This window comes from Euleptes europaea, chromosome 1, assembly GCF_029931775.1.
Source record: "Euleptes europaea isolate rEulEur1 chromosome 1, rEulEur1.hap1, whole genome shotgun sequence".
Taxonomy (NCBI): Eukaryota; Metazoa; Chordata; class Lepidosauria; order Squamata; family Sphaerodactylidae; genus Euleptes; species Euleptes europaea.
In genome coordinates, this window is record NC_079312.1 from 183,431,350 (window position 1) to 183,455,342 (window position 23,993).

Genomic DNA, 23,993 nt, shown 5'->3' on the forward strand with positions numbered 1-23,993 from the left:
CTCAGATGGTCCCAAGATGAAACGGGGGACTTGAACGACCTTCCGGTTACCTGTGTGCAGAGGACAATTATCGCCTTCCACACACACATCCTGTTCCTCTGTGTTCTCTCTCCTTCCAGGATGCTGTTCCTCACAGACTGGACACTGGAGATGCCCATGCTGGACAAGACAGTCTTCCGGACTGTGGCCGCTTCCACGCTGTTGCTTTCTCTTCTGGTTCTGCTCTTCCGTCTCCTCCTGAAGGCCTTTCGCTTTTGCCACCACTGTTATGTCAATTACCAGAGACTGCGGTGCTTCCCACAGCCCCCACGTTACAACTGGCTCCTGGGACACCTGGGCATGGTAAGCAGCACCCGTGGGCACGGGGCCTGGTCTGTGGAGAGAGGGGAGTCTCCGGCCTTGCTTGGGGAAGAGAGGGAAGACTTGGGACGGAGGAAGAACAGCTGTTGCTTCCAGGGGTGGAAGAACTATTCTCAGCTGCCGTCCCATTCCACAGCATACATGCCCATTGGGGGGGGGGGCGAGCCAACCTATATTGACCTAAGCCCTTGCCTCTGCCAGTCTTGGCTGTAGGCTGCTCTTGTCTGAAAGGAAAGCTGGTTGCAAGCAGTGGCAGAGAGCCTGGACCTGGCAGTCCTGCCCCTTTGGAGAGGTGAAGAAGTTGCTGGACTAGCTAGTAGCAGGCATAGTCCCACGTGCTAGTTGTCCACTTGTATTCTGGGAAAGTTTCCCGTGAGCGCTGCCCCCCCCCAAAAAAAAAACCCAAAGGGGGATCTTGGCAGACCATGATGTATAACCACCAGAGCCGGAGCTCCTGGCCAGATGGCATCTCTTTTGCCTAGGCCTCCGCCAGCTCCTTTCACCATACCCGCCGGACACACACACCCCGGACTGCTGCTGCTGCTGCTGCTTCCAGCATGGTGTAGTGGTCAAGAGCAGTGGTTTGGAGTGGTGGACTCTAATCTGGAGAACCGGGTTTGATTCCCCACCCCTCCACGTGAGCTGCGGACTCTACTCTGGTGAACTGGATTTATTTCCCCACTCCTACACATGAAGCCAGCTGGGTGACCTTGGGCTAGTCACAGCTCTCTTAGAGCTCTCTTAGCCCCACCTCCCTCACAGGGTGTCTGTTGTGGGGAGGGGAAGGGAAGGTGATTGTAAGCCAGTTCGATTCTTCCTTAAGTGGGAGAGAAAGTCAGCATATAAAAACCAACTCTTCTTCTTCCTCCTGCTAGTATCAGCACTCACCCCCTTCTGTCGTGTCCCTTTCAGGTCTTGCCGAGTGAGGAGGGCATGGTCCAAGTATCCCAGCTGGTCTCCACCTTTCCCCAGGCCTTTGTGACATGGATAGGGCCCTTCTTGCCCATCCTTTCCTTGGTTCATCCTGATTACATCAAGCCTATTGCAACAGCCTCAGGTAGTGTGGCCACGAATCATGCCATGGCTGGGAACCTGGTGCAAGCGCACCAGGCCTTCGATAACTGCCTTGGGTCAGAGCCAGACCCAACCTCTGAGCAGGAGGACTGTGGAGCGTTCCTGGGTTCCCCTCCCCCAGCAGACCTTTCTGACCCAGGGAAAGTTGATTCCCAAGCAGGGAGGAGGGAGAAGGGGGCACTGATGGAAGAGATAGGAAGTTTTTCCCCCCCTCTGACTTGCATGGCTGTTCATCCACATGGGTCCTGCGACTCTTGGAATCATCTTTCCCAGAGTTGGAAAGGACCTTTGGCTGATGTATTGTTGGATTCACCCCAACATCTCGTATTGACATGGAGCTTATCCGGGCTTGGAGTCTCAGCATAGGAACAAAATTGACTGGGAAATGGACTACTACTGCTGAAGCGGTCTGTGCTGTTAAGTGATTGTGCTCTTAGAATTACAATAAGCAGGACACAACTTTTTGAATTTAAACAAAGTACTTTTTATTGTATGCTTCAAACAGAATATAAGAGAAAAAATATGTTAGTTGTAGAAACATGAATAACATCAATAACAAAGCATGATACAATTTAACTCTAACATAATGATTTTAAGTTTTATTTCAGAAATATGGACATAGATTTGATTCGAAAACCTGTTATTTGATATATAATGCAGTTACCTTTACATACCAAGTTAATAGATCTTCTGAGAACCTGCTACACCAGTTAATGCAATCAATTAATAGTATTGACAGTTTAATTTCATTACATTTCATTACCTTGGTTAACTGTTAATAGTTTAACAACAGGTATACATAACAGTTAATTCTGCTAGCCTAATCTAATTTTTATTATTATCATATTTTATAAATATTATCTTACTGACAATTGACAAAGTCTGCCATCTTTACTTAATGTAACTTCTAAATAAACATAAAGGATGCTTTGGTTTTAAAGAGTTTAAAATCATAAACCAAACTGTTCTTGAGAAGAAGATTTAACAGCTAAGGCCATAAAGATATTAATATTGAATGTATCTCATCTCTGAAACTGAAGTTTAAATTGTAACATCATAACCGTAGGCAGAGGCATACACGGTAAAGCTCTTACAAGCCTAAACTGATAAAAAAGGAAAAAAGGTGGTGGTGGTGGTGGTGGTGGGCAAACCAGCCCCTTTAACCTTCCTCTGTTGCTAGCAGTTAAAGACTGCTATTCGGCATTTGGCCACTCAGAATCTTCCGAGTACCAAAGCTTCTGCCTGCTTCTGAATGTCCTTGCCGATAAGAAGCAGAATAACATCTGAGCCTACAAGCTTTTAAAAAATGATATTGCCCTGGAGATAATTCCAGGAGGTTTCAAAGCTTTCACAAGCATTGTTTGACTTTAATAATCTTGTCAATGTGCAAAGTATCTATCTTATATGCTTAATAAAGAAGTTTTGGGGTTCTTAAACCTCTGAGCCTGCAACTCTACTAGCAGTAGCAGCCAACAGTCCTAGCAGCATAGATGGAAACAGAAACACCAGAGGAAAGGTCATGAGAGGGAGGGCACCTTGGCCATCTTCTGGGCATGGAGTAGGGGTCACTGGGTGTGTGTGCGGGGAGGTAGTTTGGAATTTCCTGCATTGTGCAGGGGATTGGACTAGATGACCCTGGTGGTCCCTTCCAACTCTATGATTCTATGAATCCAAAGGAAAAAGCTGTTCTGTTTTAAGCTTACTTATTGTTGAAGAGACATAGAGTTGCTAGCATTAATCTAATAGTAGTAGTAGTAAATGTATCTGTGTTTGCATGTTCTAGCAGGAGGCTCCACAGATGACTGTGTGTTATGACCTCTTTGTGTTATTCAGTGATTTCATCCTGCTGCATCAGAGGGCAGAGCTGCCGCAGGGAAAGTGATAGCAGAGTAGCCAAGAGCTCCAGAGGGGTCCACCGTAGTCATCTGTTGGGGCAAAATTGGACAGGAGTCCAGTAGGGCCCCTAAAGACCTGGGCTAAATTTACTCCAGTGTGAGCTTTCCTGAGTTCGCTTTGTATGATGCGCAGAGTGTTCATCCAGAATTCAAGTAATTGGGGGGGGGGGGGGAGTGGGGAGCAGGTATAAGGGGAGGTCAGGGTAAAACAAGAATTTTTTGCTGGATTTGGAGGGAGGGGGCCACCAGTATGTAGATGACACCCAGCTCTGTTTCTCCTTGACAGCTAGGCAAGGTGGGTCCATGCAAGTCCCGATCAGGTGTCTGGAGGTGAGGACCAATAAAATAAAGCTCAGTCCAGACAAGACAGAGGTTCTGTTGACCAGTGGAGAAATTAAAAAAATGTAAAAATACTCTCTCGAACCGTTCCATCTTATGCATTCCGCAGAAGGATAGACGTGTGGGAGCTTTTCTGACCTTCTCAGGTGGGCTATTTCACAAAGTTGGAGCCATAATGTAGAAGGCTGAGGTATGGGCAGCTGCTGATCTCACCTGATTGCAGAAGGGAACCCTTCAGCTGACTTTGGTCATAGGAGCACAGCTGTCCCAGTGGGGCATATTGAGAGAGGTGGTCCTTTAAAGATGTGTCTGTCAGGCCATGAAGGATTTTGTAGGTGATAGTCAGTATCTTGAATGGAACCCAGAAACTTATTGGAAACCCATCGAGGGACCGCAGAACAGCTGTGACACTTTGCCTAATTCCTGATAATGAAGCTGCAGCATTCTATGCCAGCTGGAGTCTCTGGGTTGTCTTTGAGGACCAGACCTATGTCGAGTGTATCACACTAGCCTCGCCTCAGGGTTCCTGTGGCATAGTTCCTGTGACATATCCTTACATTTAAGAATCTTTTCTAGCTCCTTCATGACTGCCCTTCCTAATTTCAATCTCCTTCTGATTTCTTGGCTGCAGTCTCCCTTTTGGTTGATGATAGCACCAAGGAATAGAAAGTCTTGAACAATTTCAATTTCTTCATTGTCACCCTTATGGTTATTATAGTAGTTCTCTTTGTCTCTACATGCAAGTTGATGGAATGCTGCATGTAGACTTCTGATTCTATTTCTGTCACCTTTTACTTTGGCCTCTCATCTATTTTTAGCAGTTTTAAGAGTTTCCTCAGCCATTCATTGAGGCTTTTCATTTACTTTGGCTACAGGAATAGTCTTTGTGCATTCTTCCTTGATAATATCTCTAGATTCAACCCATATTCTTCTGGTTAACATTCAGCATGAGAGCCAGCGTGGTGTATCAGTTAAGAGTGATCTGGAGAACCGGGTTTGATTCCCCACTCCTCAACATGAGGAGTGATTTCAGATCTCAGAACCTAAGCGGGGTCAGCCCTGGTTAGAATTTGGATGGGAGACCTCCAAGAACTACCAGGGTTGTGATCCGGAGGCAGGCAGTGGCAAACCACCTCTGAACATCTCTTGCCTGGGAATTATTTTCCCAACATAGAATTTCAGGTGCGCATCTAATTTGAAGTCCTCATGGTGGCCATTAGTACTACACAGGGACTTCGTAATGTGGAAATCAGCCCTCAGCAGAGTACATAAAACTTCTGCTTTCTGTAGTGAGCTATCCACTCCTAATCTCTGTTGAATCCAAGTCTGGTAGTATCAGTCCAATCATAAATTCCAACACAGCAGAGCAAGATTTGAGTCCAGTAGCACTTTAGAGACACACAAGATTAATCACAAGTTCAACTGTACTTGAATCTTGCTCTTCTACTGAAGACAAACAGGGCTACCGACCTGAACCTATCTGACTCAGGTTTCTCACAGTGTTGTGCCTGTGAAATACTTCTCCTGAACTGTCGCAACCTTTAATGGTCTGTGAATGTCCAGAGGCAGGTTGCTGTGCCTAGTTTTTTGAGGGGGGTTCCCCCCCTTCACTTTTACTGTCTGATTTGTGCTTGTTTGTTCTCTCGCACAGAGAATAAATGAGTCACGTTCTACAGGCCAAGCAAGGAAAATGACGGAGCAGCCCTGGTTGTCACCGAAAGCTCATGTGGGCAGAAGCTCTCCAGGGTGTCACTGAGGATATCTCCCCTCCAGTGGAAGATGATCCCTTCCCCCCCCCGCCCCCACCTCCCGGGCTTTTGGACGTAGTTTGACAGAAGTTTAGGTGCTCCATTAAAGGGATTTACATTGTAAGGGGGTTCAGAACTGATTTCTTTAAAAGGAGAGTGCCAGAGTAAATGTGTAGTTCTTCTGTTTTATGCAGTTGACGTTGCTCCGAAAGACGAACTCTTCTATGGCTTCCTGAAGCCCTGGCTTGGTAAGGCACCCTTCTGAAGTGTGTTGTTCCATCCGGTCCTGCACTGGGGGTGAGAGCCTGGGGGAAAGAGCAGCCTGGTTGATGCCCGTCAAGAGCGTCCCCTGCCCTGCCATCCTGCCGCCCTGGAAACCAGGGCTTCTCTCCCCTCTGGGTAGGGACATGGAACATGAAAATGTGGAAATGGTTGAGATACTTTACAAAACTGAAATGTAGGACACACTAAGGCTAAGATACTTAATAACTAGATAAGTTTGAAAACAAAATACTTAAAAATCTAATAATCAAATTGTGGAACATGTTTCTCTCATAAAATAAACAACATTGTAGCCAAGAACACATATTTAAGGACAGAGAATGTGATTTACATTTGCTAGTAATTTTATGTTGACGTTTTACAATATTGTCTTTGGGGGCAACATAGAAATGTGCCATATGACTTAGGCCATTTATGCAGGGTCAATTTTGATGCTCACTCAAAGCTCTTTTTAAAAATGTCACCTTAAAAATGCCTATTCAAGGTCCCGACACAAAAGGAGAAATTCCGCCCCACCCCCACTCGCCTGCTCCTTTGTTCCTTCCATTAGCCAACTGTCGTTTGCATAGCTAATGCGCGGCTGTCATTTTGCATGCTTCCTTGAGGGGATTCTTCGGTGCGGGGGCGAAGCAAATACAAAAGGTCGGTCATGTTAAAGGGGCTCTTAAGAAATGTGAAGCAGGTATGCACCAGCTTCACAGTCATTTCCTAAATGACAGTTCAGTATGAAAAACTAAAAAAATATGCAGGGCACTTCAGCCTGGAACACTCTGCTAATTACCAAGCATAAATGGCCTTATAGAAGAGGCCTGTATGGGTGACTGACAGTGGACCAGACAGAAGCCAGCTGCACACCAAGCTGGTAGTTCCACCAGTATCAGCAGTGGTAGGATGGAATTAGCCGAATGGGGAAGTGCCCTGATACTCCCGCAGTGGCACCATGGCTCACACTGGAATCTTCTCAGATTGAGACACGTCTGAACCTGACTGCTGCGGTTGCTAGGTGTGGGGATGGTGTGGGAGGGGTTCTAAACAATGTCTAGAAGTCCTCTAGTTTAGGGAGGCGATTTCCGGCTGTTTCTCACAGAGCTGTTGGTTCACTGCTGGTGCAGTGTGCCTGAAAAAGAGCAGCTTGTACTGGTAAATGAATTTGTATGGAACAGAGTTAAGACTTATGCACACTTGTCACCTTTTGGCTGGGAAGTCAGCAGCAGCATCTGTTATTTAAAAAGAGATCATACTCCATTCACAGTGGCCCACAGTATCCTGGCCCCTTAGACTGGCATCTCCATAATTCCCTAGAAAAGCCAACCATATTGTTGCCCTTTGGGCAGAAGGGGCATCAGATTGGACCACTGGTCCACCTGGTCCAGGATTCTTAGCATCAGGAGCCGCCCAGATGCCTTCAGGGTGGTTATATGACATCTCTGCATCAACTGCGGTCGGTAGCACCTGATAGTCGTAGGTGTCTTATGACCGCCTTTTGGCTATCAAAGCCCCATGCTTCGTCAGCCGCTCTAAATGTTTTTCTGGGTATTCTTCATCTATAACAGTGGTTCTCAAACTTTTCAGGCCACCACCCCCTTGTTTCCACAAACTCAACCCCAGCGCCCCCTGCCCTATCCTATGAAAAGCACTATTCAAGATAGGGGTTTGCATGATGCACTAAAGAAGATAATAACAGTAAAATTTCAAAACAGTAACCATTAATTGCACATCTATTCAAAATAAAATTAAAACTTTTCAGTTGAAATTTATTCAACAAAACTGATGAACTTGATATCCAGCGGTTCCAGCTCTTCAAAGTTTAGGAAAAAATTCTGATAGTTTCCACCAAATCTGCCAGCATGGTGCCATAGCTTCATCTATTGTAAATTAGTGAACAGCACAGTTGAAGGGGCCCACCTCTAGCATTCCCCTGCTGCCCCCTTGCCTCTTAGAGCCCCCCCTAGGTAATCCCACCGCCTTCCAGGGGGTGGTACTGCCCACTTTGGGAACCACTGATCTGTAACTTCTGGAGTTTCCTGGTTGACAGTTTATGAGAGGTTGGCTGGCTGCCGGCAGTTTCACCGGCTTGATGGTATTTTCAATAAACTGACCTCTTCTTGTCCTAGGGGATGGACTACTTCTGAGTAGCGGGAAGAAGTGGGGACGCCACCGGCGCATGCTGACCCCGGCCTTTCACTTTGACATCCTGAAGCCCTACCTGAAAATCTTCAACCGGAGCACCAACATCATGCACGTGAGTGTGCCTCCGTGAGGCCCCGGCTCTCCACCAGCGGCCCCCTCCCTCCCTCGCCTGCAGCCCCTCCACCCCTCACCACCAGCGCATCCATTCTGATGTAAATGGGAAATTAGGAAGAGGAAATTCAAAGGGTCTTTCTGTGTGATGTTTGTTTTGCAGGATATGGTTTGGATAGACTCTGTCCAGGCAAAAAAACCCTTTTTTTAAATCAAGCGGCACATTCTGAACAAAGAGTTGTACTTTTGTACCTGCAAAAACACATTTCATTTAGTAGCTAATACGTTCAAAACCTTTGTAATTGTAGTCTGCATTGTGATTGTCACAGATGTTTTGTGGGTGTCTTTTCTGACATGGTTTGTGACAGAGAGCAACACAATCCTCTCTCCCCATCGCATCCGATTACTTGCTCCAGTACTGGTTCAAATATGAAGCCCCTTTTTTTAAAATTATTTTTATGTAGTTTGGAAGCTGCGTGGGCTCCTCTGTCCAAACTTTACGTCTGGAATCTCAGTATTTTCTACAGATGGGGTGGGGGTGGGGGTGTCTGGACAGTTTGAGCACTGGAGCACCCTGGGACCCAGTGGTTGCTGATGGCTTGAAAGGTTCTGGATGAGATGAACAGGAGCCAGGCTGCCTTCCTGCCAGAGGGAACTCCCTCCTGCTGATGGCACCTGCGTTGCAACAGAGGCAGGCAGGCAGCCAGAAATGTGCTACCCTTCTTGTCTTCATTATTTATAATGTTCTGGATAACTCTGGTTGGGACTTATTCTGATACAGATGTGCACTTAAGGAGCCCTGGGCATCTAGTTAGTTTTCTGATATCAGATCATTTAATTCCTGGCAAGAGGTGCTCCTCAACAATGTCTCTGGTATGTTATGGGTATAGTGTACAACCAATATTACTAGAGAGTCTTTTGAACTGTGAACAGCTCTGGTTCGAGCTGGCAGCGACAGACCAAGAAAGGGATCTTGGGGTGGTAGTGGATAGCTCAATGAAGATGTCAACCCAGTGTGCGGCTGCTGTAAAAATGGCAAATTCCATGCTGGCCATAATTAGACGAGGAATAGAGAATAAAACTGCTGATATCATACTGCCCTTGTACAAATCTGTGGTGACACCACACTTGGAATACTGTGTACAGTTCTGGTCACCACACCTAAAAAAGGATATTACAGAGCTTGAGAAGGTGCAGAAAAGAGCAACCAAAATGATTAGGGGACTAGAGCAACTGTCCTATGGGGAGCGGTTAAGACGCTTAGGGCTGTTTAGCTTAGAAAGAAGGCGGCTAAGGGGAGACATGATAGAGGTCTATAAAATTATGCATGGTTTGAAGAAAGTGGACAGGGAGATGTTTTTCTCCCTCTCCCATAATACTAGAACATGGGGTCATCTGCTAAAGCTGGAGAGCGAGAGATTCAAAACAGATAAAAGGAAATATTTTTTCACACAATGCATAGTCAAATTGTGGAACTCCCTGCCCCAGGATGGGGTGATGGCTGCCAGCTTGGAGGGCTTTAAGAGGGGAGTGGACATATTCGTGGAGGAGAGGGGTATTCATGGTTATTAGTTAGAATGGATACTGGTCATGCTGCATACCTATTCTCTCTAGTATCAGAGAAGCATGCCTATTATTTTGGGTGCGGTGGAACACAGGCAGGATGGTGCTGCTGCACTCGTCTAGTTTGTGGCTTCCTAAAGGCACCTGGTTGGCCACTATGTGAACATACTGCTGGACTTGATGGGCCTTGGTCTGATCCAGCAGGGTCTTTCTTATGTTCTTATGGTTTTGGTATTTTCTTTCCTGATGTTTTGCCAGCAGCTGTGGCAGGCACAAGGTTCTAAACTTGTCTACTTTTTGATTTGTCAGAAATACAGGAATTAAGAAGTTATTTTCTTTACATTAGAAAAACATGTCATATACTTTTATGCTTGTGGATTAATTAGAGATTTCCTGAATTGGGGTGGGGGGAAATCCACACAAAAACTTTTAGAGTAGGTTTTTAGACTCTCACCTTCAAGAGGAGATAGATTTGCTGGACATGACTGTATTCTAACAGGAGTTGAAATGGATTTGGGGGAGAATCATAAAACCAAACTGGCATCCATTCATATTTGGGCTGATCTGTGCACTAGCTCTTTGCCCCCTGATCTCTTTGCACCAGCAGCATCTACCCTCCCTTTTTTTAAGTTCACAGCCCCACCCAAAATGTGTCGTTTCTTTTACCTAGCCCTGCCTGCTGCTGCTCCTCCTCCGAAGCCTCCCTCCTGTGCCAACTTTATGGACAAATTCTGCTTTGTTTGTTTGTTGCCAGCAGCAGCAGCCCAAGACTCTGGTCTCTTGTGTCCCCCTTGCAGGACAAGTGGCGCAAGCTCACCACCGGTGGTGCAGCCTCGATGGACATGTTTGAGCAGATCAGCCTCATGACTTTGGACAGCTTGCAGAAATGCGTCTTCAGCTATGACAGCAACTGCCAGGAGTGAGTAAGGCAGCCAGGGACCCTTGTACAGCCAGCTCTTTCCCAGAACCTCTGTTGCGGTCCTGTGAGGATGGCAGAACACATGATGAGGGGAGGGATTTGCAACCTAGGGTTGGCATAAGGGTGGTACATGGACACCTGGTTTCTTTAAATGAAACAAAGTCCTCAGGGCCAGTTGAATTGCATCCAAAGGTACTAAAAGAACTTGCAGATGTAATTTCTGACCTCCTGTCCATTATGTTTGAGAATTCTTGGAGAACAGATGAAGTGCCAGACGATTGGAGGCAGGCAAATGTTGTCCCCATCTTCAAGAAGGGGAAAAGGAAGATCCGGGTAACTACTGACCCATCAGTTTGACACATATATACCTGGAAAAGTTTTAGAACAAATCATCAATCAGTCCTTGAGCATTTAGAAAGGATGGGTATGTTTAGCCTGAAGAGGAGAAGACTGAGAGGGGATATGATAACCATCTTCAAGTACTTGAAGGGCTGTCATATAGAGGAGGGTCCCCAGTTGTTTTCTGTTGCCCCAGAAGGTCGGACCAGAACCGATGGGTTGAAATTAAATCAAAAGAGTTTCCGTCTAGACATTAGGAAGAATTTTCTAACAGTTTAGAGCGGTTCCTCGGTGTAACAGGCTTCCTCGGGAGGTGGTGAGCTCTCCTTCCCTGGAGGTTTTCAAGCAGAGGCTAGATGGCCATCTGTCAGCAATGCCGATTCTATGACCTTAGGCAGATCATGAGAGGGAGGGCAGGGAGGTTTGCATCAACGCTTGGCTCTCACAGCCCTTTCTCGCATGCCCAGGGTAATGCCGATCATCACTTTGTCTTAGCAGTAGTTTTGTGCTGCTGGCAGGGGATGGCCTTCCCTGTGTCCAGGCTGTGTTCTGCCAGCCATCCAGTCGCCCTGCATCTGCCGAGTGGTGCAGCCGCGGCTCCCTCGTGGCATTCCAGCATCCTCTAGAAAGGGCAGCATGCACCCCTTCCCCTCCAGTGGACCTCCTGGGAACCTCTCACAAGAGCTGCTGCTGCTGACACCCACAGCTGGGCTAGGCCAAGGTCTGGACCAGGGCTCAAAGCCCAGCTTTCCTTGAGCCGTGTTTTTTATATATATTTTTTCTGTTGACAAGTGAACTTGACACATTCCAGGAAATCAAGCGACTACATTGCAGCCATCTTGGAGCTCAGTTCCCTCGTAGTGAATCGGCATCAACGCCTTCTCTACCACTTTGATCGCTTTTACTACCTGACAGTCGAAGGCCGCCGCTTCCGTCGTGCTTGTGACATTGTACACAGCTTCACGGCTGATGTGGTCCAGCGGCGGCGAGTGGCGCTGAGCCAAATGGGGCAGGATGCCTGGCTCTGCTCTAGACAGGGCAAGACCATGGACTTCATTGATGTTCTACTGCTAGCCAAGGTACTAGACGTAAGAGGGAGGGACTGGTCACAATTTGGGGAGTCCTGTTCTGTGGCAGCGGGGGCTGTCATGCCTGGGGTGCCACCTGTGGAGGCCACGCCGAAGGAAACCACGCCAAGTGCAGAAATAAGGCCCATAAGGAGAGGCCCTGTCTGTGAGGAATGGCACTTGTTGAGGGCAGGCTCTCTGTGGACAGGGAGGGTGGTAAAGGCTGAAGATGTGTGAGATTCTCACCCGTACAAAAGGTGACCATCACTGACAGGTACTGGTGATAGTCTCGCTTGGTGAACTTAAGCTTCTCTGACTGTGCATTCAGAGACAGTAAACCTCTGAATCTCAGTGCCAGGAGGCAACATCAGGGGAAGGCCTCTGTGCCATTGTTGTTGGCCCTCCAGAGGAACTGGTTGGCCGCCGTGTGAGACGGGATGCTGGACTGGATGGACCCTCCCTGGCCTGATCCAGCAGGGCTCTTCTGATATTCAGTCTTGGCAGTCACCTTGCTTTGTGTTTGCAGGATGAAAAGGGATGTCACCTGTCTGATGAAGACATTGCAGCTGAGGCTGAGACCTTCATGTTTGAAGGTAAGAGACCGTGGCTTGGTCTGGGCAGCTGCTGACTGTAAAGATGGAAAACCTTGGAAAGGAGGCCAAGTTCCTCCCTAAATTCTCAGGCAGGGAAGCTGGCTGGCTTTGTGAGCCTGCTCAGCAACCGGCACTCTTGCCATGCAATCCTGTGCAAGTAAGTCCCAGATCGGCATCCATAAGATTGCAGTCTTTGCGTGGCCGAGTGGCACGTTCTGTCCGGGGAGCGCCTGCTCTGTTCACGCTCATGCCAGTGGTCCTGGCCTTTTGCTGCCCTGGATCCTTTCGCGCTCCATGCCCAGCCTGTGACTAAAGCTCCCGCAACCTGGTTGCCTTACGCTAGCTCCCTGCTTAGGCTCGAGGCTTTGGTTATAAGCCTCAGATCCCAGGTTTGTTGAGGCCTACTTGAATGCCCCCACACCAGACCTCTACCGGAGCACTAAGCAGTTGGCTTGTGCCAGGTGGGCAGGTGACCAGCCCTTGTCTTCAGAGTCAGCCAGGCACTCTCCTCTCTCCGGCCACCCTCCTGCACAGCTCTGCAGCAGCCCCATTGTCAGAGGGCACCTCTGTCCCGTCTAGCTGGGCTAGTGGGGCTTTGTGGCATCCTGCAGTCGCCACCAGAATTCCTGAACCATTTCGGCTGCGCCTTGGCTGCTTCAGAGCTAGAGTTGGATTTACATAAGAACTCAAGAAAGGCCCTGCTGAATTGAACTGAGGCCCATCAAGTCCATCAGTCTGTCTACACAGGGGCAACCAGGTGCCTCTAGGAAGCCCACAAGCAAGACGACTGCAGCAGCATTTATCCTGCCTGTGTTCCACAGCACCCAATAGAACAGGCACGCTGCTCTGATCCTGGAGTGATCATTGTGAAGGAGGAGGAGGGAAAGGACGGTGCTTCTGTAAGGTGGCAGGACTCTCAGGGTGGCCCATGCTCCTCCACTCGGAAAACGAGAAGATACTGACTCAGTGGCCCATGTTAATAGTTTTTAAAAAGATAAAGGTCCCCTTTGCAAGCACCGGGTCACTCCTGACCCATGGGGTGACGCCAAATCCCGACGTTTCCTAGGCAGACTATGTTTACGGGGTGGTTTGCCACTGCCTTCCCCAGTCATCTTCCCTTTACCCCCAGCAAGCTGGGTACTCATTTTACTGACCTCGGAAGGATGGAAGGCTGAGTCAACCTTGAGCCGGCTGCCTGAAACCGACTCCCGTCGGGATCGAACTCCAGTCGCGAGCAGAGCTTGGACTGCAGTACTGCAGCTTACCACTCTGCCCCTTAAATGTGGGTGGATCATTCTGAACCCACATTTGGTGGGAAGTCCTACTGATTTATAAATGTTCACTAAAAATACTAAACTCCACAAAACCAGCCCAGAAGAACATGCAAGTGAGGCATAAGTGTGCATTCAGCACATATGTGCTGCTCCCTTTGAAGAACTGGAGCGTAACATGGAAGAGATGGCTACGTCAGAGTGCCCTGGCTGCACCAGCTCTCTGGCTGCATGAACGGGGGGTGGTGTGCCTTCACGTGGCCCTCTCTCTCTCTCACTGCAGGACACGACACCACCGCAAGTGGGCTGTCATGGGTTCTGTACAATCTGGCTCGACACCCCGAGTATCAAGACCAGTGCCGGGAGGAGATTCTGGACCTGCTACAAGGCCGAGAGATGGAAGAGATTGAATGGTGATGGACTGGATGCATCAGGGGAGTGGCTAGTGGAACTCATCCCACTCCAGCCCCACAAACAATTGTGTATTTTTACACATTGCAGCTGCACAATCTTGCATAGCTAGTTAGAGACAGAGAGAGGTCTGTGCTGTATTTTGGGTTCTGACTTTATCCTATGGAAGGCAATACTGCATACAGGTGAAAATGGTGGGGCTTGGAAGAGGAGAGCTGCACTGGCACACATGCGTAAGTCTTTCACAATTTAAAAGAGGCAACGTTAAACATACTGCACACATAATCACCTCAGAAGAGCCCTGCTAGATCAGACCAGGGAGGGTCTGCCTGGTCCAGCATCCCGTCTCACCCAGGGGCCACAAACAGTTCCTCTGGAGGTCCAGCAACAGGGCAGAGAGAGGCCGAGGCCCTTCCCCTGCTGCTGCCTCCTGGCACTGGGATTCAGAGGTTCACTGCCTTTGAATGTGGAGGCTCCTTTTAGTCACCGTGGCTAGTAGCTAATCTTATCTGTTTAAAGTCTATGCCTATTGCACACAGGAAAACATACCGTATATACTCGCATATAAGCCGAGTTTTTCAACCCAAAAAAAGGGCTGAAAAAGCCAAACTTGGCTTATATGCGGGTCAATACGGTGGAGGAGGGAGGGAGGGGGGAACTTACCGCCGTCGCCGTCGCCGCCGGGCCCGCACGCCTTTCCCTGGCCAGCAGCGGCCTGGGTGGGCCTCCTGCAGGCGCAGGAAGGCCGCGCCGCTGCTGCTGATTCGCCGCCTCTCCCGGTGAGTAGGGGGTTCAGGGGCTCTTCCCCCTCCCCCCCTTGGATGGCACTGGGGTCGGGGTAAAACGAGAGGGCCCAGGAGGCCAGCGGGAGGGCGACCTGGGATAGGGGCGAGATCATCCCTGATCATCCCTGCGGCCGCCATTTTAGAGCGCAGCATTACCGGTAAAGGGAATTTCTTATTGACCCTCTGCTTATACGCGGGTCAATAAGAAATTCCCTTTTCTGGCCTCAAATTTGGGGGGGTCGGCTTATATTCGGGTCGGCTTATACCCGAGTATATACGGTACCTGCACATGGATTTGTAAATGTTCACTAAAATTGCTAAACTCCACAAAAATAATAAAATGCATTTCAGCAGATATAAATGTAGATGGCAGAGGCCGGATGGGCCACCTGTCAGCCATGCCGATTCTATGACCATAGGCAGATGATGAGAGGGAGGGGGCACCTTGGCCATCTTCTGGGCCTGGAGTAGGGGGTCACTGGGAATGAATGAGGGGGAGGTAGTTGTGAATTTCTTGCATTGTGCAGGGGGGTTGGACTAGATGACCCTGGTGGTCCCTTCCAACTCTATGATTCTATATACAATCAAGCATAATAACAAAAGTGGAGAATGATGCAACAAGCAGACCATAACCAAGGCTGGCTTGCCAAAGGCTAGAGATGCCCCACCCCCCACCCCCATCGACACCACAGAGATTCAAGGGTGTTCCACTCATTCAGCCACCACCTGCCTTTCCACTGAGGTCTGCTCACTGTTTCCTAATTGAACTGTGTATGACTAAACCCTTCTGTTATTTTATATGATCTTCCATCCTGGGATGAAACAGAGGGTGAGTCAGGGTTGTTGTCTTTCAGCTCTTGAGCATTTGTTTCTTGAGGGAGGTGCTTAATTTTGGGACCATGACTTTGTCAGGCTCTTCGGGTTGCCTGAAGTAGCCACACTGGTCTGTAGCAACATCCATAGTGAAATCCAAACAAAAAGCCATGGACTACCTTTTATTAAGGCCAACCAAAATAGCGCAGTACAAAGGGTAACTAGCTTTCTAGTTGTCTTTGGTTCAAAATCAGATTGAATCAAGTTTCGCACTTTTAAGCACGCACTTAACTGTTGCCTGAAATTGTGCAATCCTAATCTACAGGACAGCTATTATAGTAGCTGTCCAATAATAGCTATTATACTAGCTATTATGGTGGCTGTCCAAGACTCCGATTCACATTTCATGCATCTGTGAACTTGCAAGACGGCCCTTGGCAAGCCACTCACTCTCATCCTCACATCTGCTGTAGCAGGATAATTATTACTGGCTTTGTATATTGGAAAACTGTAGGCTGTGCTGTTCAAGACAGATTGTACCTTGGTTGGAGTGACAAGATACCTTGAAATGGCTCTGCCCCTTCCCCTGCCCTGTCAGGCTGCTATCTCGGTTTCGTTATTGCCTCTGTCTCTGCGTCGTACTGTCTGGCCCTCAAGGTCGCATACCTAGGCCTGGGAACTCAGCTCCTGGGAAACTGTATTCAGCCTATGCTTGTAATCTCCCGCCGTTTCTGCCTTATATTATCTCCCAGCTAGTGAGTCTCTCATAGCTGTCATTTTATTCGTTTGCACTGTATGCCTATTTGACCAGTAAAAGCCATCTGTTTGGACTCTATATGACTTTGTGGTGATTTCTGGTTCTGTGGGCCAAGGGCTGACATTATGACAGCTATCTCTTCGCCATTCTACTAGCCAGGCTGGAGCCCAGGGGGGTTCGCCTGCCACTTGGATGGGAGCTGTGCAGCTCTCCAGGTGATCTACTACCCTGGAGCCCTTCTCTGAGGATCCTACTCTGTTACAAGACTTAATCGCTGAACTTTTCCGGACTACCCGAGAGGTTTGCCGCTTGAGGGGACTGGTACAGGAACAGTGGCAATCTCTTAAAGGAACTCTCTGGATGTTGACGTCGGAGGATACTGATACTCGTTTAGATCTTCAAGACTTGGATCAATTACTGGACGATGCCCGGTTGGCAACTGAGGATTTACAAATATTAACTGGACTTTTGGATAATCTTATTTCTCGAGAAACTCTTTCTACCATGGCGGGAGCCCCGCCGGAGGGTTTTTCCCTGATCCCGGACGCAGCCAGCTGTCAGGCTGAGGCCAAGCGAGTCGCTATTAGCACCGCTCTTCTCCTTGTGGAATGTACAAAGGACACCCCGGTAGCCACCTTGGCTCAAGTTTTGACCTCGACTTTTGGAGCCGAGGCACCCGCACTGGCGGTTCGAGTACAACCTCTGCTGGGCGGGGAACCCGACCCCATACTCTCACTCCTGGAGACAGAACTTTTGCCGCGCATTACGGCAGAGGCTGCCCTAAGACTTGAGAACGCCAAAGTTCTTGCGGATCAGCAAGCCGCCGAAGCGGTTAAGGTCGCAAGAGAGAGAGAAGCTGCGGAAGCAGCCAGGGCGGCTGCAGCAAGGATTAGGGATCGGGCGAACGTGGACACGCGCCCCAAGGACAATGTACAAGGGCTATCAGGTCTGTCTTTTTCCCCGGCGTTTGTCCCGTCGCGCGCGACCCAACGCGCACGCCGTTTGGCTGACCGACGTCGAGACTCAGGAGAGTCTGAAGACGAGGATCTATATGGGGATAGCTCTCAATGGGCCACAAGCTTCCGGACCAGTAAACCTCATCTTACTGGTGGCCCAAGTGAGGAGGTTCATCTCTTACGAGCCCAGAATCGGGAGCTCTCCAACCGTGTTGATCAACTCCAGGAACTAATGGAACGTATGCTTCAGGAGAACAGGCAATTACAACAAACCCTGATAGCTCAGAGACAGCCCGTTCCGATACCGGGTCAGGGGGTACCCGTACAGCCACCCCAACCACCCGCTAATGTGCCTGCTCCACCCTTGCCTCCTGGAGCTCCTGTTGTTCCTCCGCCCGGACCACCCGTGCAACCGGGCCAACCTGCGCCCGGCCCTTGGAAGCAACTCAAATTGAGGACTACGTACGACGGATCTCTCGAGACTTTGCCTTGTTTCTTGCATCAAGTGGACAGTTATATGCGAGAACAAGGACAACTTTTCCCCACGGAAGATAGCCGGGTGCGTTACGTAGCTTCCCTTCTGACAGGTAAAGCGGCTGACTGGATGGTCCTCCAGTTTGACACCCGCTCTCGTGCTATTCGTTCCCTCAACAACTTCATGACTGCCCTGAGAAGGAGGTTTGAGGACCCCTTCCTGGGGGAAAGAGCCAAAACGGAACTCTTACAATTAAAACAAGGCTCTGCTACAGTTCGAGAATTTGCCGATGAATTTCAACGACTGGCAAGTAAAATTGTAGGTTGGCCCGAGACCACCCTGATCCATCATTTCAGGGAAGCCTTGCATCCTGACATTCTGAACTGGTCTTACATGCGGGGCAATCCCGATACCCTCGAAGACTGGATCCTATTAGCCGAGGAAGTGGAAAGCCGCCGACGCTTTATTTCTCTCGTCCGTCAAAAGCACAAGGAAAAAGGCACCCAAAAGCCTCAACCCAAGGCACCACTGCTCGTCCCACGAAATCCCCCACGTCCGCCCCAGGAACGTGAAGCCCGATTTCAGAGGGGTGCCTGTCTTACTTGCGGAGAAATGGGCCACTTTGCAGCCGTTTGCCCGCGCCGCCAGGAATTATTTCGTCCCAGCACGACAACCCGCGCCCGAGGTCGTCCACCACGCAGAGGCACCGCGGCCACCCGCAGCGCAGCTCCGGGAAGACCCACACCCTCTGCACTCCATGCCGGGGACCCAGCCTCCCTGCCTACTACCAACGACCCCGCCGGGTCTTGGATTACAAGTGCCCCATTGGGGGACAACTTTCCCTCTTCGGATGAGGAAAATCCTTGGATTTCTCCAGCCTTAAACCTGGAATCTCCCCTCGACTTGTCAAAAAACGGCTCCGGTCTGTGGTGAATGGAGCGTCTCCACAGACCTCTCAGGATCTTCCTATCAAACCGAATGCTCCTACCAAAATCAAAGAAGTGGACTCCACCGTCTACGTGGATGCAGTTTTACAACACCTTAACGGTGGCCCACAACTCCCCGTCAAAGCACTAATTGACTCTGGTTGCTGTCGCACTCTCATAAGCGAAGCCACTTTTGCTGCACTCAGAGCCGACTCTGAGGCTTTACCCGCCCCCGTCCAATTTGCCCAAATGGACGGAAGCCATTTCCAGGGGGGTCCAGTTGATCACCGCACCATAGGGGTGGCAATGGGAATTGGTTCCCACTGGGAACAAATAGACTTCACTATAGCCCCTATCCGATTTGAAGTGGTCTTGGGAATTAACTGGATTAAAGGACATAGTCCCAGTATTGATTGGGAAACAAACACTATCTCCTTCGCTAGTCCCACCTGCGACCAGCATCGGCAGAACTTTGCTCTGCTATATCCGCCCGTTCCAGCATTAACCTCTACTGCCCCAGCACCACCGGTTCTACCTACTGTATACCGGGACTTTGAAGATGTCTTCGACCTTAGGGAATGTGATGCCTTACCCCCCCACCGGGCCTCAGACTGTGCGATTGAAGTGGTAAAGGACTGCACATTAACCAAGAGTAAGATTTACCCTATGAGCGCTTCCGAGCGCACTGTCCTCCGGGACTTTTTGGACAAAAACCTCGCCAGAGGGTTCATTCGCCCTTCGAATGCCCCAAACTCGGCCCCCGCGTTTTTCGTCCGGAAAAAAGAGGGCGACCTTCGCCTGTGCATTGACTTCAGAAAGCTCAATGCGGTTACCCAGACCAACGCCTATCCTATCCCATTAATATCGGATATTTTGGGACAATTACAGGAAGGCCGTGTGTTCTCTAAATTAGACTTGGTGGAAGCTTACTACCGAGTCCGTATCCGCGAAGGGGATGAGCACCTCACTGCCTTCTCTAGCTGTTTCGGAATGTATGAATTCCTTGTGATGCCGTTCGGATTAAAAGGGGCCCCGGGGGTCTTCATGCAACTCATCAATGAAATCCTACATGACCTTCTATATCGTGGGGTGGTGGTCTACTTAGATGACATTCTCATTTATTCGAAAACTATGAACGAGCATGTGGCTCTGGTCCGGGAAGTTCTGCAACGCCTGCGTGACCATCAACTTTTCGCAAAACTAGCTAAGTGCGAATTTCATCAAAGCAAACTCACGTTTTTGGGATACATCATCTCCCACCAAGGTCTTCGCATGGACCCCGCCAAAGTCCAAGCCGTCCTCGATTGGACTCCCCCCACCAACCGTAAGCAAGTACAACAATTTCTGGGATTTGCAAACTTCTATCGGGGATTCATCCCTAACTTCGCCCAGGTGGCTCTACCCATTACGGACCTACTGAAAACTAAGGGAAAAGTAAGCTCGGCTGCCTTGCCCTCCGCAAAAATCCTATGGACTGAGCAATGCCAAGCCGCTTTTCTGGCCCTCAAACGCCTCTTCACTTCGGAGCCGGTGCTACGGCACCCAGACCCAAATCAAATGTTCATTGTGCAAGTCGATGCTTCCGATGTAGCCATGGGAGGGGCTCTCCTCCAGCAAGGACCGGATGGTCTTCTTCACCCTTGCGCTTACTTTTCAAAAAAATTTGCGCACGCTCAATTAAACTGGCCCATCTGGGAGAAAGAGGCCTCAGCAGTTCATCATGCACTGACTCTATGGCGACAATTCTTGGAAGGGTCTAAAGTCCCCTTTGAGGTTTGGACCGATCACAAAAATCTAGCTGCCCTCACGGGGTCCCATAAGCTATCGGCGAAACAACAACGGTGGGCGGAGTTCTTTGCTCAGTTCCGTTTCACCCTAAAGCACGTCCCTGGGAAGCAGAACGTTCTCGCGGATGCCCTCTCCCGTTTACCACAATATCCGGTAAAACTCGAGAGACCCACCAACTCTCTGTTCACCCCTATGCAACGTGGGGCCCTACCTATGCTGGCTGTGCAAACTCGATCCCAGCATCAGCACGCCTTACCCAACTTACAAGCTCCGCCAGCCCAACCGGCTGCCCAGCCGCCACCGCAACAGACCGGCGTTCCCGCCCTTCCTACCCCTCCGGCCGCCCAGCCACCTGCAGTCTGCGCGCCGCCGCACGTAAGCACTAGCCCCATAACTGTTTCTAAGATCTCCATGGCCGACGGGGGGGCCCCCTCCAAAATCCCCATCTCCGAGTCCTTTTTAAATGTCCTTCGGGACCAGTGCCTTTTAGAACGCTCCGCTCATACCCTACCTCCTGGTGTTTTGGAACAGGGAGGGTCCTGGTACAAGGACTCGAAATTGTATGTACCTAAAGCTCTCCGGAAGGACGTTTTACATTTAGCTCATGGAGCCAAAACAGCTGGGCACTTTGGGTTTCTGAAAACCCTTCACTTATTGCGCAGACAGTTCTGGTGGGGGGGAATGCGTTCCGACATTGACTCCTTCATCCGCAGCTGTCCCGTTTGTGCCGCTGCGAAACGATCGCAGGGCAAACCCCCGGGACTGCTACAACCTCTTGAAACGCCCAGCAAACCTTGGGAAGTGATTGCTATGGACTTTATGACTGATCTCCCTCTCAGTGGGGGTAAAACTGTGTTGTGGGTTGTTACTGATTTGTTTTCTAAACAAACACATTTGATTCCATGCGCAGGGATCCCCTCTGCTCAGAAACTGGCCCGCCTCTTCGTGACGCATATCTTTCGTTTACATTCGTTTCCGCGTAAGATAATTTGTGACCGCGGAAGTGGTTTCGTTTCTAAGTTTTGGAAAGCTTTCCTCAAGTTGGTGGGAGTGGAACAAGGGTTGTCTAGTGCATACCATCCTCAAACTGATGGTCAAACTGAACGTGTCAATGCTGTACTTGAATGTTATTTACGCTGTTATGTTAACTACCACCAGGATGACTGGGTGGAACTGTTACCTTTAGCAGAATATGCCTACAATAATGCCATGCATCAATCCACAGGTTTTAGCCCATTTTTTGCTGTGTATGGACAAGATTTCAGTCCTATTGCTCCTGCAGATGATGTAGAGGGGGAGGGGAACCCCGACATTGCCTCCTGGGCACACGCCCTCCGTACCACTTGGCCCTGGCTCGTTAGCAACCTCGACCGGGCCAAGCGTAAATACAAAGCGCAAGCTGACAAACATCGCTCCCCCGGGGGTGATCTGCAAGTGGGTGCTTTGGTTTACCTTTCCACCAAAAATCTCCGTTCCACCCGTCCGTGCCATAAGCTCAGTGCTAAATTCATTGGCCCTTTCCCCATCACCCGGGTCATAAACCCTGTCACGGTGGAACTGGCCCTCCCCAAATCCTTGAGGCGTGTGCATCCTGTTTTCCACATTAGCCTCCTCAAACCCCATGTTGCTTCTCCACAGTGGCATCCGGATCCACCTCCTGCGCAACCCATCATGGTGGGGGGGGGGAGGAACACTTCGAAGTCTCCAAGATCCTTGACTCCCGTGTTCACCATGGCAACCTGCAGTATTTAGTCCGTTGGAAACATTTCCCCCCTGCCTATGACGAATGGGTGCGCGCACGGGATGTCTCCGCCCCCGACCTCGTCAACGCCTTTCACATTGCTTACCCGGATAAGCCAGCCCCCTTGCGAACTGGGAGGGGGCCTTGAGGGGAGCAGAATGTCAGGCTGCTATCTCGGTTTCGTTATTGCCTCTGTCTCTGCGTCGTACTGTCTGGCCCTCAAGGTCGCATACCTAGGCCTGGGAACTCAGCTCCTGGGAAACTGTATTCAGCCTATGCTTGTAATCTCCCGCCGTTTCTGCCTTATATTATCTCCCAGCTAGTGAGTCTCTCATAGCTGTCATTTTATTCGTTTGCACTGTATGCCTATTTGACCAGTAAAAGCCATCTGTTTGGACTCTATATGACTTTGTGGTGATTTCTGGTTCTGTGGGCCAAGGGCTGACATGCCCTCTCTGCCAAAGCTCCCACTGTCCAGCATGCCTTGCATACCAGTAAATCCCTTGTAACTGGGGAAAGAGGAGCACGGAGGGATTGCACGCTAAGATAGTGTAAAGCAGCAGTGCCATGCCAGTCAGCCAGTTGTGGTCAGTAGTGTGACATTTTGAATCCTTCCTCTTTCCAGGGAAGACTTATCACAGATGCCGTTCACCACCATGTGCATTAAGGAAAGCTTGCGCCTCCACCCACCAGTCACCGTCGTGTCTCGCCGCTGCACCAAGGATGTGAAGCTGCCTGATGGGAGGGTTATCCCCAAAGGTATCTGTCTCACACACACACCCCAGAAACCCTTTGCAGCCATGACTCTGTGATGAATCATCTGAACTGAATGGCGAGGGTGATGGATTCAGTCCCCAGACACCTTCTCCAAATAAAAGGATCAGATAATAGCGAGACCTGCTGCTAGTCAGAGTAGACAGTATTTCCCAATGGTTCGACATACTCAGAGGCAGTTTCCCATGTTCGTGTGGGCTATTGCCTGCATCAGGGATTGGCAGGTGGGCTAATTTCTTCTCCCCTCCCCATACCCTGCAGTAGTAGTAGTCAGACTGACCATGCTGAAATTCTATGTATTTTAGCGTTCTGGGAATATTCTGTGCTCTGAACCTAAAATATCTATGCAAACTGGTTAAACCCACAGGAGCATGTGAAGTGTATAGTAATAACTATCTCAGAATTAGTATTGCAAAATGCCTTTGATGGATTCAGCCCCAAACCCATGGAAATGGTTTTATTCATTGGCTTGCTAATTTTTATGCTATGGTTCTCTTATTTTTCCCACTTTAGGGAAGGGCCTGTAACTTAATGGGGGAGCACACGGTTCAGTCCCTGCCATGATTAGGTAGCAGTCCCCTCCCCCCGAGTCTCAGGGGAATGCTCTGCCATTCAGAGTGGACATGATGACCAGTGTTCTGACAGGAGAAAACAGAATCCTATGGGCATGTATTAACGTAATGAAAAGACAAGCATGTCTGTTTTTCTTGGGCAATGGTTTCATTTCAGAGTAATGGATCAGGAACACAGGGATCCATATTAACAGGCACCTCTACAATATTCTTTAACAACCAATTGTGAGTTTAGCAGTGATGCTGTAGGCCTGGTCTCCATTAATGCCCAAACAATACCTTATGAGGGGACATGCGTGTGCCA

General features: G+C 49.5%; 1 protein-coding gene across 1 annotated transcript in view; it reads left to right on the forward strand.

The window, feature by feature from the left end:
* Positions 1 to 120: 120 nt before the first annotated feature.
* Positions 121 to 23,993, forward strand: part of LOC130478653 (ultra-long-chain fatty acid omega-hydroxylase) — a 29,043-nt gene continuing 5,170 nt past the window's right edge. Inside the window, exons 1-9 of the mRNA XM_056850819.1 lie at positions 121 to 342; positions 1,273 to 1,417; positions 5,611 to 5,664; positions 7,813 to 7,940; positions 10,300 to 10,421; positions 11,572 to 11,839; positions 12,354 to 12,420; positions 13,975 to 14,104; positions 22,969 to 23,102. Of these exons, the coding sequence (XP_056706797.1) occupies positions 121 to 342; positions 1,273 to 1,417; positions 5,611 to 5,664; positions 7,813 to 7,940; positions 10,300 to 10,421; positions 11,572 to 11,839; positions 12,354 to 12,420; positions 13,975 to 14,104; positions 22,969 to 23,102 (1,270 nt within the window). The remainder of the gene's footprint in view (positions 343 to 1,272; positions 1,418 to 5,610; positions 5,665 to 7,812; positions 7,941 to 10,299; positions 10,422 to 11,571; positions 11,840 to 12,353; positions 12,421 to 13,974; positions 14,105 to 22,968; positions 23,103 to 23,993) is intronic.